We start from the raw sequence: 13,341 nt of genomic DNA, 5'->3' as shown, positions 1-13,341 counted from the left end.
TTCCTAGCACCAGGTCAACCGGATAGCATGGCAAAGTGTGTAATAAACATGCAGGTCCACTGTGTCCATTTCACGGTTTGCCTCTACAGTGCACTTGTTGTCACTTTCATTCACATCCACGCAGGTGAAACAAATTCACATTGTTTTATATTTCCTTACTAGACTGAGTGATTTCCTGAAGTTTAACTGACTTGATGTTCACGTTTTCAGATCAGTCGAGGAGTGTATTTAAGTTACTTAGTCTAAGGAGTTTTGAAAGAAAAGCGTCTGGACTTCTTTAAGTTGCTTGAAGATGTTTCACCTCTCATCCGAGAAGCTTCTTCAGTTTTAAAGGTCAAATGGTGGAGAGTCCCAGATTTAAACCCAGTGGGAGTATCCCCCCAAAGAGGGACAAAGGACCCCTTGATGATCCTCTACCTAATGTGATTAGGTAGAGGATCAGACAGGCAGACAGATACAAACACACCCTATCGTGTGATAGGGTGTGTTTGTATCTGTCTGCCATCTATAATCCAGTTTTGAGATCCCTTCCCAGACGCCTTAACGCCCACTCACACCCTGGGCCATCTGACCTCAGGAAACCACACGATAGGGTGGGTCCAGGTTTCACAATGAGCTCTGTGAGAACCTTCACAGACATTTAAGTTACTTGCGTTTAACTTAATGTTGCTATAACAAATTAACGTCTCACCTGTCAACTCATTTAACATCAGTTTTATATTAAGTAGACCAGACCAGTGAAAACAGCAAAAATCAGTGTAGACTCCACATTTAATCCTTCAGATATTTTAATATAAAAAGGTAATGCAGTCTCAACCGTATTTTCTACATGACAAAGACATGCTGCTGTAGTAAATGAAAATCATCTTCCAGCACAACTTTTGGAGCTTTCATTGTAAGATACTGTATACAATTACAAAAAAAGTTGTAATAGCTTATTGCCCAGCCTGTCCTGTAGCTAATTAAAAAACGGAAGTTTTTGTTAATTGGCAGAAAATCTCGTGCTTTTATTTCAACAAGGTCCCGTTCCCCCCCCCCCCCCCCCCAAAATAAAAAAAACAACAAAAACAAAACAAAACAAACTAAACAAAAAAGCAATTTCTATAGTAGACGGTGTTTATCTCTCACTTAATTACTGCAGGGGGAGTTCCTGAAAGCTATAATACAGTTAGAAGTCCCTCCATCACATTTTCCCAAACTGTCCAGTGGGCTGCACAGGAGTCTTTGCCGGGTCCCCGGACCTGATGTTTGACACGCTTTGGATTGAAACAGTAAAGTTATGCAGTTTAAAGCCAAATCAAGGAACTGAAAGAGACTAAAAAACTGAGAGTTGAATGATAATTACCTTTATTATCGAACTTATAATGAGCCCGGTTAGTATTTTTGTGCAGTGTGTGTCATAATTAACAGAACACATGTGTACAGTGTGTTGATTTGCTCCCCTTCTGCGATAAACGCTTGTAGGTACAACCTCCACTGAGCATGCGCAGAAGTGTCGGTCCTCTACATTTGCTCGCAGACATCATCACAGGTTGAAGTGAGCATCCTCATCCACAAAGAGGGAGCCGGGCTGTTTTGTCTTTCCTCTCGGCTCTGTCGTTTATCCCCCGTCGCTGTCGCCTCTGCTGCAGTGTGTCCAACGTCAGCACGCGGGGAGCAGAAGCCATAAGATGAAGAAACGTTATGTGGACGCGAACAGGCTACGGAAGATGAAAAAGCTGAAAATCACGGAGAAGCTGTCTGAAAGGTAGCGAGCCGCGGCGCCCGGCGGCTGCTTTTGTTGTGGTGGCCGTCTTTGTGTAGATTTCAGCCGTCGTCATCCCGCTCACCTGTCTGACTCGCATCCCATCACCTCCATCCGCCCCTCACATCCTAAATGAGCCAGCGTGGCGCTTTGATTAGCCTCAGTGCGGCGGAATTAAGGCGCAAATGTTGCACCGGGTTACTTCAGCCCGCCTTGTTTACAGAATAAAAACAGAAGCTGTGCAAGTTGACGTCGGCCTACTTTCGTCTCATCTGCGTTCTCACTGCCTGCTCTATCCCCCACTCTTAATCGCGCGTGAAATTAACACGGCCACATTGCGTTTTGTTTATTTATTTCCATTCGTCCTTTGGAAAAATAGAAACAAACGCGCATTCCTCTTTGGCTTATTTGGCACACAAAATCTGGAAGCGTCTAGACTGAGTCCAGACAAGAAAAGACACGCAAATAAGAACGGAACACCACTTTTTCTGTTCATTGTGCACCTTTCTTTCTTTCTTTCTTTCTTTCTTTCTTTCTTTCTTTCTTTCTTTCTTTCTTTCTTTCCACAAAAAACAACACATGCAAGAGATTGTGTTTATTTTTGAGATTTAGACGTCCTATTTTATTTTGTGTGCCAGTCACATATTATATTTCTTGCTCTTTGTGTGCAGTGATTTCACACAAACACAAACACATATAATTGAATTACACTACTGGAAATACTACAAAGCAGATAAGAACTTGATTGGAGAATTAAAGACGCTGTGGTGATTCCTTTACACTTCACTAGCTTGTTTGGTAATTATATTTAGTGATAGTGCTAAATACAATAAAGGGCGCTATTTCAATAACATCATATAGAGAACTAAAGTTACATCAGCTCTGCTTGGGAGTTTTATTAGGCCAATTAAGCATGCTACTCAAGGAGAATAAGATAATAAAAAAGACTATATTGGGCTTCTAGGATGGATTTAATATGCTGTTTAAAAGCCCTCTCCCAGCTGATTCTAATTTATTTTTTAATTTTTTGTAGAACAACCTGCACAGTTAGCAGTTAGTTATAATATAAATACAAGTGAGATTAATTGAAATGCATTCTTTATAAGTAAAATTAAAAGGCTGTTGTCGACTTGCAGAAGGATGCTGTGGTGCTCCCTCTCTCCTCCAGATGAAATATTGCCATGGTTACCAAACAAAGAAGGGGTGATGTGATAGCAGCCTATGGATGAGCAGAACAAAGGAGGAAAACCACAGCTCCTGTTTGGCTTGCGGCTGCCTAATAAAATGAGGGAACAGTCATTGTTCTTGTTATAGTGGCCCTGCTTAAAAGGAAGGACTGTATTTTTAAGACACAGCTGGCTCAATTAGAGGTTAATGCCGTTTTTGCAGTTTGGTCTCATACTGGGCTGTGTGTGAGTATCTGGTGCTTTATCTGACAGCCTTTATTTACTGGATTCAGAGGAAGAGGCACGTTTGTTTGCCATGAGCTCAAAGTGAAATAATAATAATGAAGGAGGATTGATTTTTTCCTTCTTCTTTTTAATAATGTCTGCATGTCTTTATAGCGCGTACACCTTCCTGAAGTTTATGGTGATGTGGACACTGGTGCTGCTGGCAGACTTCATCCTTGAATTCAGACTGGAGTACCTGTGGCCGTGCTGGCTCTTCTTTGGGAGCGTGTACACCACTTTCCACTGCCATGGGCTGGTGAGGACTCCTGCTGTGTGTGATTTCATATTCTGTGCACTGGCCCTGATGATGATAAGCCAGCTAGTGATGCGTAGTAGGCTTCACGCAGTGAACAAGAACATGGCTTTTCTTCTATTTTCAGTGAATTACTCACATTTTACTTTCCTGTTGTTGTTGTTGTTTTTCTTTCTTTCCCTTTTTGTTTGCAGGTTATTTGTGTTGTTTTTGTTTGCGCTGCCTTCACTCTGGACATCTTTTGTTTAATTTTTGTTCCTTTGCACTGGCTGTTCTTTGTGGCGAGCACCTATGTGTTATTCAATTACATATGGCACACAGGTGAGTATGACAATTATCATCCACTTGGCAAAATCTGCCCAACTTTCTTCATCTCATAAAATTAAAAATATTCTCTTATTTAAATTTATTAGTAATTTTCTTCTCATCTGATTATTTTTCCTCAGAGAAGGGCATCTGTATATCAACTGTGTCTCTGTGGATCCTGCTCGTGTACACAGAGGCTTCACTTCGACTCAAAGACCTTAAAACCTCACATGCCAACCTGTCCCATCTTTTTGCCGCTCACTGGTATGTTTATTTGATACAAAATGTATAAAGTTTAGATTTAGTATTTAATATTTCATCACTGAAATATTATATACTGACTACTTTCTAATATTTATAATTTATTCCGGCACAGTTAATGTGGAGCACCCACAATTTCCTTGTACATGTACAATGACAATAAAGGGCTGTTCTATTCTATTCTAACTGCCTTGTATTCACTTTCAGTATTGGATATCCTGTAGTTTATCTGGGGTTTGATGCCACCTGCTACTTCACCAACATCTTTAAGCTGCGCATACAGAAAGCAGTGCAGAGTGAGAATGACTTCCACATGCACCTCCTTCAGCACTCGCTCCCCCCAGGCCTGCAGGTTTATCCCAAGACAGGCACAGATGGCAGCAGCAGTGAGTCTGTGCACCTGCACCATCTACCTACCATTCTTACTATCTGGAGGGTTTTTCACTCTTCTTTTGGTTTCGGTCGTTCTTGTTTTCAAGCTGACAGTTTATTACAGTCTCCACTTATGGAGCCACTCAGTCAGGTGATTACAACATACATTTGTGAGTCAGTTCGCTGAGAAGACGCAGACAGTAAAAGTCCCAAGCTGAAACTGTATTTAATAACCTCCTAGAACATGATGTGTTGCTGCTGGCACAACAAAGTAAGCAATCTTCTTGTTACTGCAACTGTTTGACGCTTTGTGCTATCAAAATATTTCAGAGTGCTTCTGAAAATAGATAAGTGCTGCATACCGATGTATAAATGTATCGTTTAATATGGTAATTACATGATAGGGGGAGAAACTAACATGGACAGAGATGAAGGGAAAGGAATAAGAAGCAAAGGTGCAAAAATTGACATTTTTAAAACAATTTTGACAAAAAAAAATTTCAATACGTGCATTATAAAAAATACATTTGACATTTTAAGTTGTAGATTTTGTTTGCTTTTTTTTTTTTTTTTAAACAGTCATGTCTCCCCATGTTTTCATTTTCTGGCTATTTTACTAATTACAAACTCGGCACACATTACTAGTCAGTACTGGTGAGATTTGGACTGTATATAAAAGATGCAAGTCGAAACCACTGTGGTTCAAAATCCTGTGGTGGCCAAAGTAAGTCTAAATAAGAATCTTAATTTATAACCCCACACTTTACAGAGCAAATTATTTCTTTCGTGTCTTACTGAAAACAACATAATGCTAATATGAAAAAATGTGGTCCCCGTCATAAATCCACCCATTTTCTCAACCAGCTTATGCTGGACTTTTAAAAAGTTTTACAGCTTTTCCTATGGATAAAGACCTCCCCCACTGGCATTCATTAGAATGATTTCTGTAATTTCACACATGTTTTTCTTACAATTTAAGCTCAAAGAGTTGTCAAGTGACTTTTTTTCACTATAGCAACATTTCTTTATCATATAGAAGAACTGAGATTTTCTTAATATAAGAAAAACACAGTTTTTCTTATATTAAGGTATCTGAGGGATTAAATGTGTATTTAAACTTCTTTACACTGACAGAAAGGGGTGTTTCGGGTGCACTTAAGATCAAAGTGGGCTGTGTGTGCCCCATGATGTAAAATGGATTTGACACATCCCTGGTGTAAACTGTGCAAAGCAGTGGAGAACCTATTTATCACTCCATAGGATCAGTGAAAGGACTGCAGGCAAATATTTTGGTTGGGTTAAGTCAGTGAGAATTCATTGTGATTAATAAGTAATTCTAGTGACTGATGCTGGCCCTGTTTAAAGTTTTAAATGTTAGTTCATACCAAAGTGAGGATAGCCATAAATGTTTACTCATCCTAGATGTTTCTGAGCTCCATAGTAGACTCCTAAAACTGACCTGTTTTGATTTTACAGCCTCCAAATGGAAAGTCAAGCCTGAGTCGAGTCAGTATCAGTGTCAGAACGGTGCTGTGCTGGCCCAAGATGAGGCACACACCGTGGACTGCCTCCAGATCCGCAGTGAGGAGAGAGCAACAGAGAAAGGGTCACAGGAGGTGAGGTCAGCCGAACCAAACCGCCGGCCACCATCGTCATCGTCGTCATCATCCAAACCCAGTGTGGGTGAGTCCAAAGATCTGCTGCACAGCAGCACAGGAGGACCGGAATCATCAACAACTCCAGAAAATCTACCTCAAGAGGAGCACGGGAGCAAAGCAACGCGAGCAGCTAAGAACTCCTCACCAAAAGTCAGAAGAAGCAGCTCAAATACTCCTTCACCTCCTGCGGGAAGGACTGAGAAGAAACACAGGTCTAGCTCCAAAACAGTCAGCCCCAACAGGGATGCAGCAGAAAAGAGTGCCACAGCAGCTCAGAGTTACCACACTGAACAGACAAGCAAGTAAGTATTTAGCTAAGCTTGACTCGGGTGATGCTTACAGCAGTGCTAAAATGTTGTTTTTTATCTTGAAGGCTGGAGCAGGAGCTGAGGAGGCTGAAGAGTGAGCTGCAGTCGAGCAGGCAGACCGAACAGGAGCTTCGAAGTCACATCTGCAACCTGACCAACAGCGAGAGGAGCCTTAGACCAGAGGTTTCCCTGCTCAGACAGTCCAACATGCTTCTCCAGAGCAAGTGAGTGTCCAGTTGTTATCACACAAAACCGGATTTTATAGTACTTAAAATACTGTAGCTACTGTCAGTAAATATGAAAAAATGTTTATCCCATCTTATCCAAACCTAAAGTGACAATGAAATTGTTTCTTCTGTCCATGAAACAAAGCAAAAGATTTGAACTTAACTGTCACTGTAGAATTAAAAACCTGCACAAGAAAAAGAAAAGGTTTGTGTGTAAAGCTACAATATCAGATCAGGTGAATGTGCTGTATGAATGAAGTATAGTATATCACTATATAAAAGAGAATATGATGAGATCACTGACTTTGCTGATCAGCTGCACTGCTGCAGACCTGCTTTGTCACACAAACCATTTTTATTACCTGTACGTTGCCACAGTATCTACTTTTTTATGTTTTTTTATGCAAATTATGTTTCCACTCCTCCTTTTCCTCCAATATGTGACTCAGATTATCACTCTAAGCACATTTAGAGCTAAAAAAAAATGGGGGGAGGGAGGCTCAGTTAGTTATTTTATCCCACTACAGAGGTACTCCTAACACATTTACCACATCAAAGCCACGTCCAGCAGCCAAAGGCTATAAAATCGCATTTGAGAAGAGCATGTTATGCAGTTTTGATCAGCACCACCAGCTTTGATAAGCCATGCTCCAGTTTTTTTAAAGGAAGGTGCTCTCCAGTGACTACAACAACTACAAGGATGATAAGAAACCTGTTTAACATTTATGTCTGTTTTTGAAGTATGCTTGACGCTGATCTCAAACGAGTCCATTTGCATGTGGCAGTAACCCACATATTGCTGCTCTTTTTCTGCAACTTATTTAAAACCACTTTAATGTCATCCCTTCAGGATTCTGTGCCTAACTAAAAACAAGCAGAGGGACAAGCAGACTTGTGTGATGCTGGAGAAGAAGACCAGAGCAGAGGCAGAGGCCAGACTCTCTGCTGAGAAGCAGTTGGCTGAGCTTCAGGCTCAAAAACTGGAGGAGGCGGCGAGCACAGCACGGAGTCTAACAAACAGGTAACCCACACTTTTAAATTCCCTCTTATATTTCCTGAAACATGCTCTGAGTTAAATGTTGCTGTAAGCATGCGGCCAAACATTTGGTTTAAATGATGTTTACTTGCTTTCTTGTTGAGAGTTAGATGAGGAGATTAACATTATTTTGAGTAGCCTTCCTTAGCCAGTTAGCCTTGCGTTGTTCAGAGGTTAAGAAGGCTGCCAGTCATCACTTAGACCTTAAGCCTCAGTCACGCAGGCCCAGAGACCAGCCGGTGGCCCTCTGGCAACCAGCACTTGCTAAGTAAAAATGTGTATTCCTTAACTGCTCAGCATGAAGTTGCTGGGAGTCGGTCAGTGAAATCGGTTGCAAAGAGAGTGCTACAACGAAAACTACCTTGCAGCTGCTTTGGTTGCTCACAGATTGCCACGGTCATCCTTACAGCAAGAATTATGATTCAGCAGGACGTCTGTGCCATAGGTATGTCGTAACTGCAACCTCCACTGAAATCTTATACTGCAGCCTATGGTGTAACCTCCCTAGAAACATAAATACATGTTGGGTCAACATATGTTGTTACAACATTTTCTTAGAAAGTCACTGAACTCCATTTCTGGGTTATGTCGCAGTTTTTGAAGTTCCACTACAGCACAGTAAATAGTTATCCAGCATTTGCAGGCAAGTCAGCGACTTCCATGTAAACTAGGGGCGACCATGGCAACCTGCTAGTAATCAAAGCAATTGAAAGAGGTTTTCAGTGCAGCATCCTTTGTGAACAGCTTTACAACCACTCACCAACTGGTTGGGAATACATTTACCAGTCTTGAAACCTGTGGGACCAAAACCATGCTAACCGACACTTTACCGTTTAATTTGGCATTCTTTCGCTAAAGGTTAGCCAAGAAATAGTCCAATACAGGGTTGACACGTTTTAAAAAACAAGTGCCACTGACTGGATATTTTCTCTTCTTGATATTCTCTGTAAACCCTAGAGATGGTTGTGTGGGAAAATTCCAGTAGATCATCACTTTCTGAAATACAGGCACCATTCGCTGTGCTATAAACAAAGTGACTTTAATCGCTTTTATTCTTCATTCTGATCTCTTTGAATGTATCTGCCAGCTTGAATGAACTGAGTTGCTTCCATGTGATTGGCTGATGAGATATTTGCACTAATGAGCTGTTGAACAGGCGTACTTGAGTGGCCAAAGAGCGTATGCTATCTTCGAACAAAGCCGAGCTAGCTGCTTTTCCCGCGTTCCTGTCTTAGCTCTAAGCTAACCAAGAGTGACATTGATCTTTTCCTCTAATTCTCTGCAAGAAAACAGATGATTCTTTAATTTACCATAAGCAGTTACTTCTTTTAAAGAAATCTCTTGTGTGTGTGTTCAAAATAATTGAAAGAGAAAACAGCAGTGTTTATAATGCAAATCAAATGTTCTGTTTCTTTCTGTGGAAACTGGTCTTCAGTTCCCGCCAAAGCCTCTCTGTCACTGCTCAAACGCTCTCATTTTCTCCGTTTCCCACACCAGGCAGGAACACTGTGAAACCCAAATGTTAAGGAAAAAGGTTAAAGAGCTAGAGACAGAGTACAAACAACTACAACTGGAGTATCAAGTGAAAGACAGTCGTGTGGTAGATCTAGAGAGTGATGTTGAGGTATCTTTTTACTCTATTTGGGAATGAACTTGTGCATTTAAGTGTCTGTGAGTCTCAAGTGATCCAGTGCTCGGTTGTCCTCAGTTTGGTCATGAAGTCCTTCTTTTGCCGTTTGATTTGCTGTTTCTGATTTTTGTGTGTTTAACTCCCTAAGAAAACAGAATGGTTTTCATTGAGGAACTTGAGCATTTTTTTTGTAATCCATTTTATTTTGGCCTGCAGTCACCATAATGCACTCTGTCATCACATCAGTATGCAGCATTACTGTATGGGTGTTTTTGTGTGACATTAGGTGTGTAAATTGTGGTTCTGTGTGGTATTTGATGTCATTTTAGTGGCATACTTTCCATGGAGCATGCTGTACTAGAAGCCAGGTCTTTCATAAAAACATTACACTTTTTTATCACCTTTCACAAAAGGCAAATTGTTAACCTAGAAAGAGTCATCTTTCAAAATATCTTAATGATAATGTGCTGCGGATTTTATGTTTTTTGAATGGCTGGCTGGCCGTCATCACTGTTTGGAAGTAATTATGTGTGTGGTGCATTGGTTTTCTGAGCGTAAACTGTGCCTGTCTGAAATACAAAAAAAAGAAAAAGATACTCAGGAAACCAAAGCACCAACTCCCACAGGTGGTCGCTGCAGGAATTACTACTGGCATTTTGATGTTTTGCACTTATTCTTACCGCTAATGTGTTCTCTGGACTCAGGCTTTGGGAAAGTACCGCTGTGTGGAAAAAGAGACAGATATGCTGCTGTCCACTTTGTCAGCCATGCAGGAAAAGGCTCAACATCTGGAGTACAACCTGAGCGCTGAGACTCGCATCAAACTGGACCTCTTCTCTGCGCTGGGAGATGCCCGCAGACAGCTAGAAATCGCCCAAGGTTGATATACTTATTTCTGATATTAATTTAGATCAGGGGTGTCAAACCCACCTGACAGCTTTGGAAAATGTGAAGGATACTATGACATAAATTTGGGACTTTTATTGTATTTTCAGAGGTTTTACAGGTTTTTCATATAGATAAAGACCTCCCCCACTGGCATTCATACGACACCAAAGTACTTAAGTGATAGATAAACTATTAAATGACAGAAAGGGGTCCACATTAATGTAAAACCAAAAGAAAATATATTTTCTGTGACTTAGCAAAACCTATTTTATAATTACAGGACAGTCTGGACAGTGACTAACCAGAATTTCTTCTGTAATTTTATACATTTATTTCTTACAGTTTATGCTCAAAGAGTCGTCAGATGACTTTCAGCAATTTCTTTATCATGTAGAAGATCTACCGTTTTTCTTATATTAAGATCTCTGAGGGATTCGGTGTCTAGTTAAAATTATTCACACTTAATCCGTTAAATCCTGAACCATGACATAAATGCCAGAAAATTCAATTTGTTTGAAAATGAAGTGTTTAGTCAACCCTCTGGGGAAAAATGTTATATATTAATTAGTTAAAAATCATACTGATGATGTAAAAGTCTCAAAAACGCATGTATCAAATATGATATGCTTTAAACGGACTGTAAAATCAGTTTGACATCCCTGATTTACATCACTGTGTTTTTTCCCCTTCTTCAGTTTGATCTGCAAACTGCCATTAGATTAGAAATTACTGTCAAGGAAAAGTAAACTATGATATGTGGGGCAAATTGTGAGTCGGATTGAACAGCACCACCGTGTGACTGCTGGGATTTTTAAAAATTGTTTATTTAATGTTTTTCTTTTAGCATTGTCGTGGTTCCCTCAAAAAAAAAAAAAAGAAGCCAAATTGATTACTTTTGGGTTATCACTAAATACAGAAAAACATTTGGAAACAAATTCTTCACAAATTGATGCCAGTTATGATAAATTACATAGACAATAGTATTGGGCCACACCTCATAATCTTTGAGTTCAGTTTTTGTTCAGTGACATTGCCTTTACAAGCAATTGTAAAAGAAAGAATGAGCTGTTCTAAAGAGCTTAGTGATAGTGGGAGCTTCATGGCATGGGTTTCCATTGCTGAGCAGTTCCTGTAGGTGTAGTGTGTAGTTGCTCCAGTACTTTTGTTTATATGTTGTATTTTGGAAGCTTGAATCGAATTGGCAGTAGTAAAAAGCTAATGTTAAGTAATATACAAACTACTAGACCATGCTTACATGGCTTCATCAGTGCCACTGCGTATGATTAGGATAATACGATGAGGCGTATTATCCCCAAGAACTTCTGTAATCTTCCTTTAAGCCACTTGTCAGTAGCATAGAAAGTATAAAAGATGGATGCAGCCATGATGTTACCGATTGGTTAATGAAGTCCCGATTTGAAGCAGTTTTGGCATTTCAGCTTTTTACCCATCAGTCGTAAAAGGCTGATGGGGTATTGTTGTCAGCATAGACGTCCAAGATACAGTAGGTGTTCAAATCCCTGTTACCTTAACCTCAAGGTTGATCTGCCTGAAAAACTGAGGGTACCAGATGGTCAAGCCTCTGAGCGTACCATGGATGATGCTGCTGTCTGACTCTAACATGGACCTTTATTTACAAAGTGAACTTCTTGTTTCATCAGTACGACCTGAAACTATCAGTTGAGACTGCATATACATCAGAAAGTGTGTGCTGAGGTGACAGAGCGAGGCTGCTGAGAGCTGTTCACCGTGCATTCCCCTCCTGGCCATTAGAAAGAAAAAGTTTTGCACTAGCTTAATTTTTTCCTTTGTATTGTCTTTGGCAAATGCTTTTAATGGTTAGTGAGAGACTATGAAAGTGGCTCTGTGGTGTAGTGGTTAACACATTCACTTAACATGTGAAATGTTCCCAGTTTGAGAGCAGGTGGAGACATAACCCTAGCCTCTAGAGGTGACAGGCTACTGTAATCCTACTGCCAGTCTCAGGGCTGGAGAAATGTCAGAGCTGTGCTAAACTGCAGATCTGATTTCAGGCATTCGACCAAAAATCCATTAAATTAAACCCAATGATTTTGTGGTTTAATAGAGGGTGTTTTAACATTTCAGTTGTCAGACCTCACACGACCACTTCTCCTCCTTGTGGGGAATTTCAGCCAAATGTAGATAACACCCTTGATACCACAAATCTTAGCGATGAGTTTAGACTACTTCTGCTCAGATAAAGTCTTCTTTGAATAATCCATCTAGCTTATTACCTCGATTTGAGTTTAAGGTTAAGATTAAGGGGATTTTGCACGGACAGAGAAAATCTTGCTCAGCTTACATTCGAGTGCAGAAATAACAGAAATCCTATGCGTTGCAGCTCATTCAGTATCTATCTCCTTACATCTACACCTTCCTCTGACAGATAAGGTGATGAAGCAGGACAGGGAGATAAGTGAGATGAAGAAGAAGATTGCCGAGGTGATGGCGGTGAGCCCCGGCATGTCCTACATGGCGCCCCGGCCCCACGTGCCACAGAATCTCACCAAGTTGCTCAACTCCGAGCGCTACGTGTTGAATCCACGAGCATTGATGTACCAGTGTTTGAAGAAATAGGGGACGTCCCAGAGCTTTCACACCTCATCAGAACTCGTCAGATCCGGACGAGTTTATCACAGAGCTAAACAACACCGCGAAGTCCTCTACTTCCAGCCATGAGTGGAACCAGGCCAAGCCTCCACGAGTCGAATGCCTTTTGCTGCACTGATGGTGCTAACTTGATATTATTCTGTATATTTCCTGTTTTCTGCCACATCACAGGTCGAAGAGTTTCACTCCAAAATGAGGTATCTAATATGCAGAGCTGGTCATTTTTTTGAAGGAAAACAAAAAAGGTTTACTTATCCCGATTAAATACAAATACAGGTGTCAGCAGAGATACAAACCAAGTAGATTTATCTGAATGAAGACCTGGTGCCCGATGTGGACATGCCCAGAGGAAGATGGCACTGACAGGTTCTCTGCTGCAGCTGTAAAATATTTAATTAAACCGCTCTTTACAGTTTAACTCCTGGCATGAAAGTAAAACTAACCGAACAACATTATTTAAGTCCGTTCATGTGTTAAACTTACAGATGTGTAAGAATTCAGAGTTTTCTTGATCTGCTGCAATACTGACAAGAAGATTCAAAGTAATATCTTTTTTAAGCCCTATTTGTCAGTATT

General features: G+C 40.5%; 1 protein-coding gene across 2 annotated transcripts; it reads left to right on the top strand.

Moving 5' to 3' along the window:
* The first annotated feature begins 1,508 nt into the window (after positions 1-1,508).
* LOC113006718 (macoilin-1) lies at positions 1,509-13,008 on the top strand. Of its 2 annotated transcripts, none has more exons than XR_013901817.1 (11): positions 1,509-1,747; positions 3,310-3,451; positions 3,643-3,769; positions 3,895-4,018; positions 4,223-4,401; positions 5,864-6,347; positions 6,419-6,577; positions 7,431-7,601; positions 9,114-9,240; positions 10,012-10,125; positions 12,542-12,681. XR_013901817.1 is itself a non-coding variant. In XM_026142851.2 (11 exons), exons 1-11 carry the CDS (start codon positions 1,671-1,673, stop codon positions 12,730-12,732), a joined length of 1,956 nt encoding a protein of 651 aa, XP_025998636.1. In that variant the 5' UTR covers positions 1,509-1,670; the 3' UTR covers positions 12,733-13,008. The 2 variants fall into 2 exon arrangements, 1 of the variants encoding a protein (XP_025998636.1); XM_026142851.2 differs by having other exon boundaries at positions 9,951-10,125; positions 12,542-13,008.
* The last annotated feature ends 333 nt before the right edge of the window (positions 13,009-13,341 follow it).

This window comes from Astatotilapia calliptera, chromosome 15, assembly GCF_964374335.1.
Source record: "Astatotilapia calliptera chromosome 15, fAstCal68.1, whole genome shotgun sequence".
Classification (NCBI taxonomy): domain Eukaryota; kingdom Metazoa; phylum Chordata; class Actinopteri; order Cichliformes; family Cichlidae; genus Astatotilapia; species Astatotilapia calliptera.
The sequence above is the reverse complement of the archived record's forward strand: the minus strand, read 5'-3'. Positions and strand labels throughout refer to the sequence as shown.

What these genes read in the sequence shown, in the direction of transcription:
- LOC113006718 (XM_026142851.2), top strand. Translation starts at nt 1,671, where the DNA reads ATGAAGAAACGTTATGTGGACGCGAACAGGCTACGGAAGATGAAAAAG. An exon ending in CACACTGAACAGACAAGCAA is followed by an intron (nt 6,348 to 6,418) that starts GTAAGTATTTAG and finishes TTTATCTTGAAG; the next exon opens with GCTGGAGCAGGAGCTGAGGA. An exon ending in ATCTAGAGAGTGATGTTGAG is followed by an intron (nt 9,241 to 9,950) that starts GTATCTTTTTAC and finishes CTCTGGACTCAG; the next exon opens with GCTTTGGGAAAGTACCGCTG.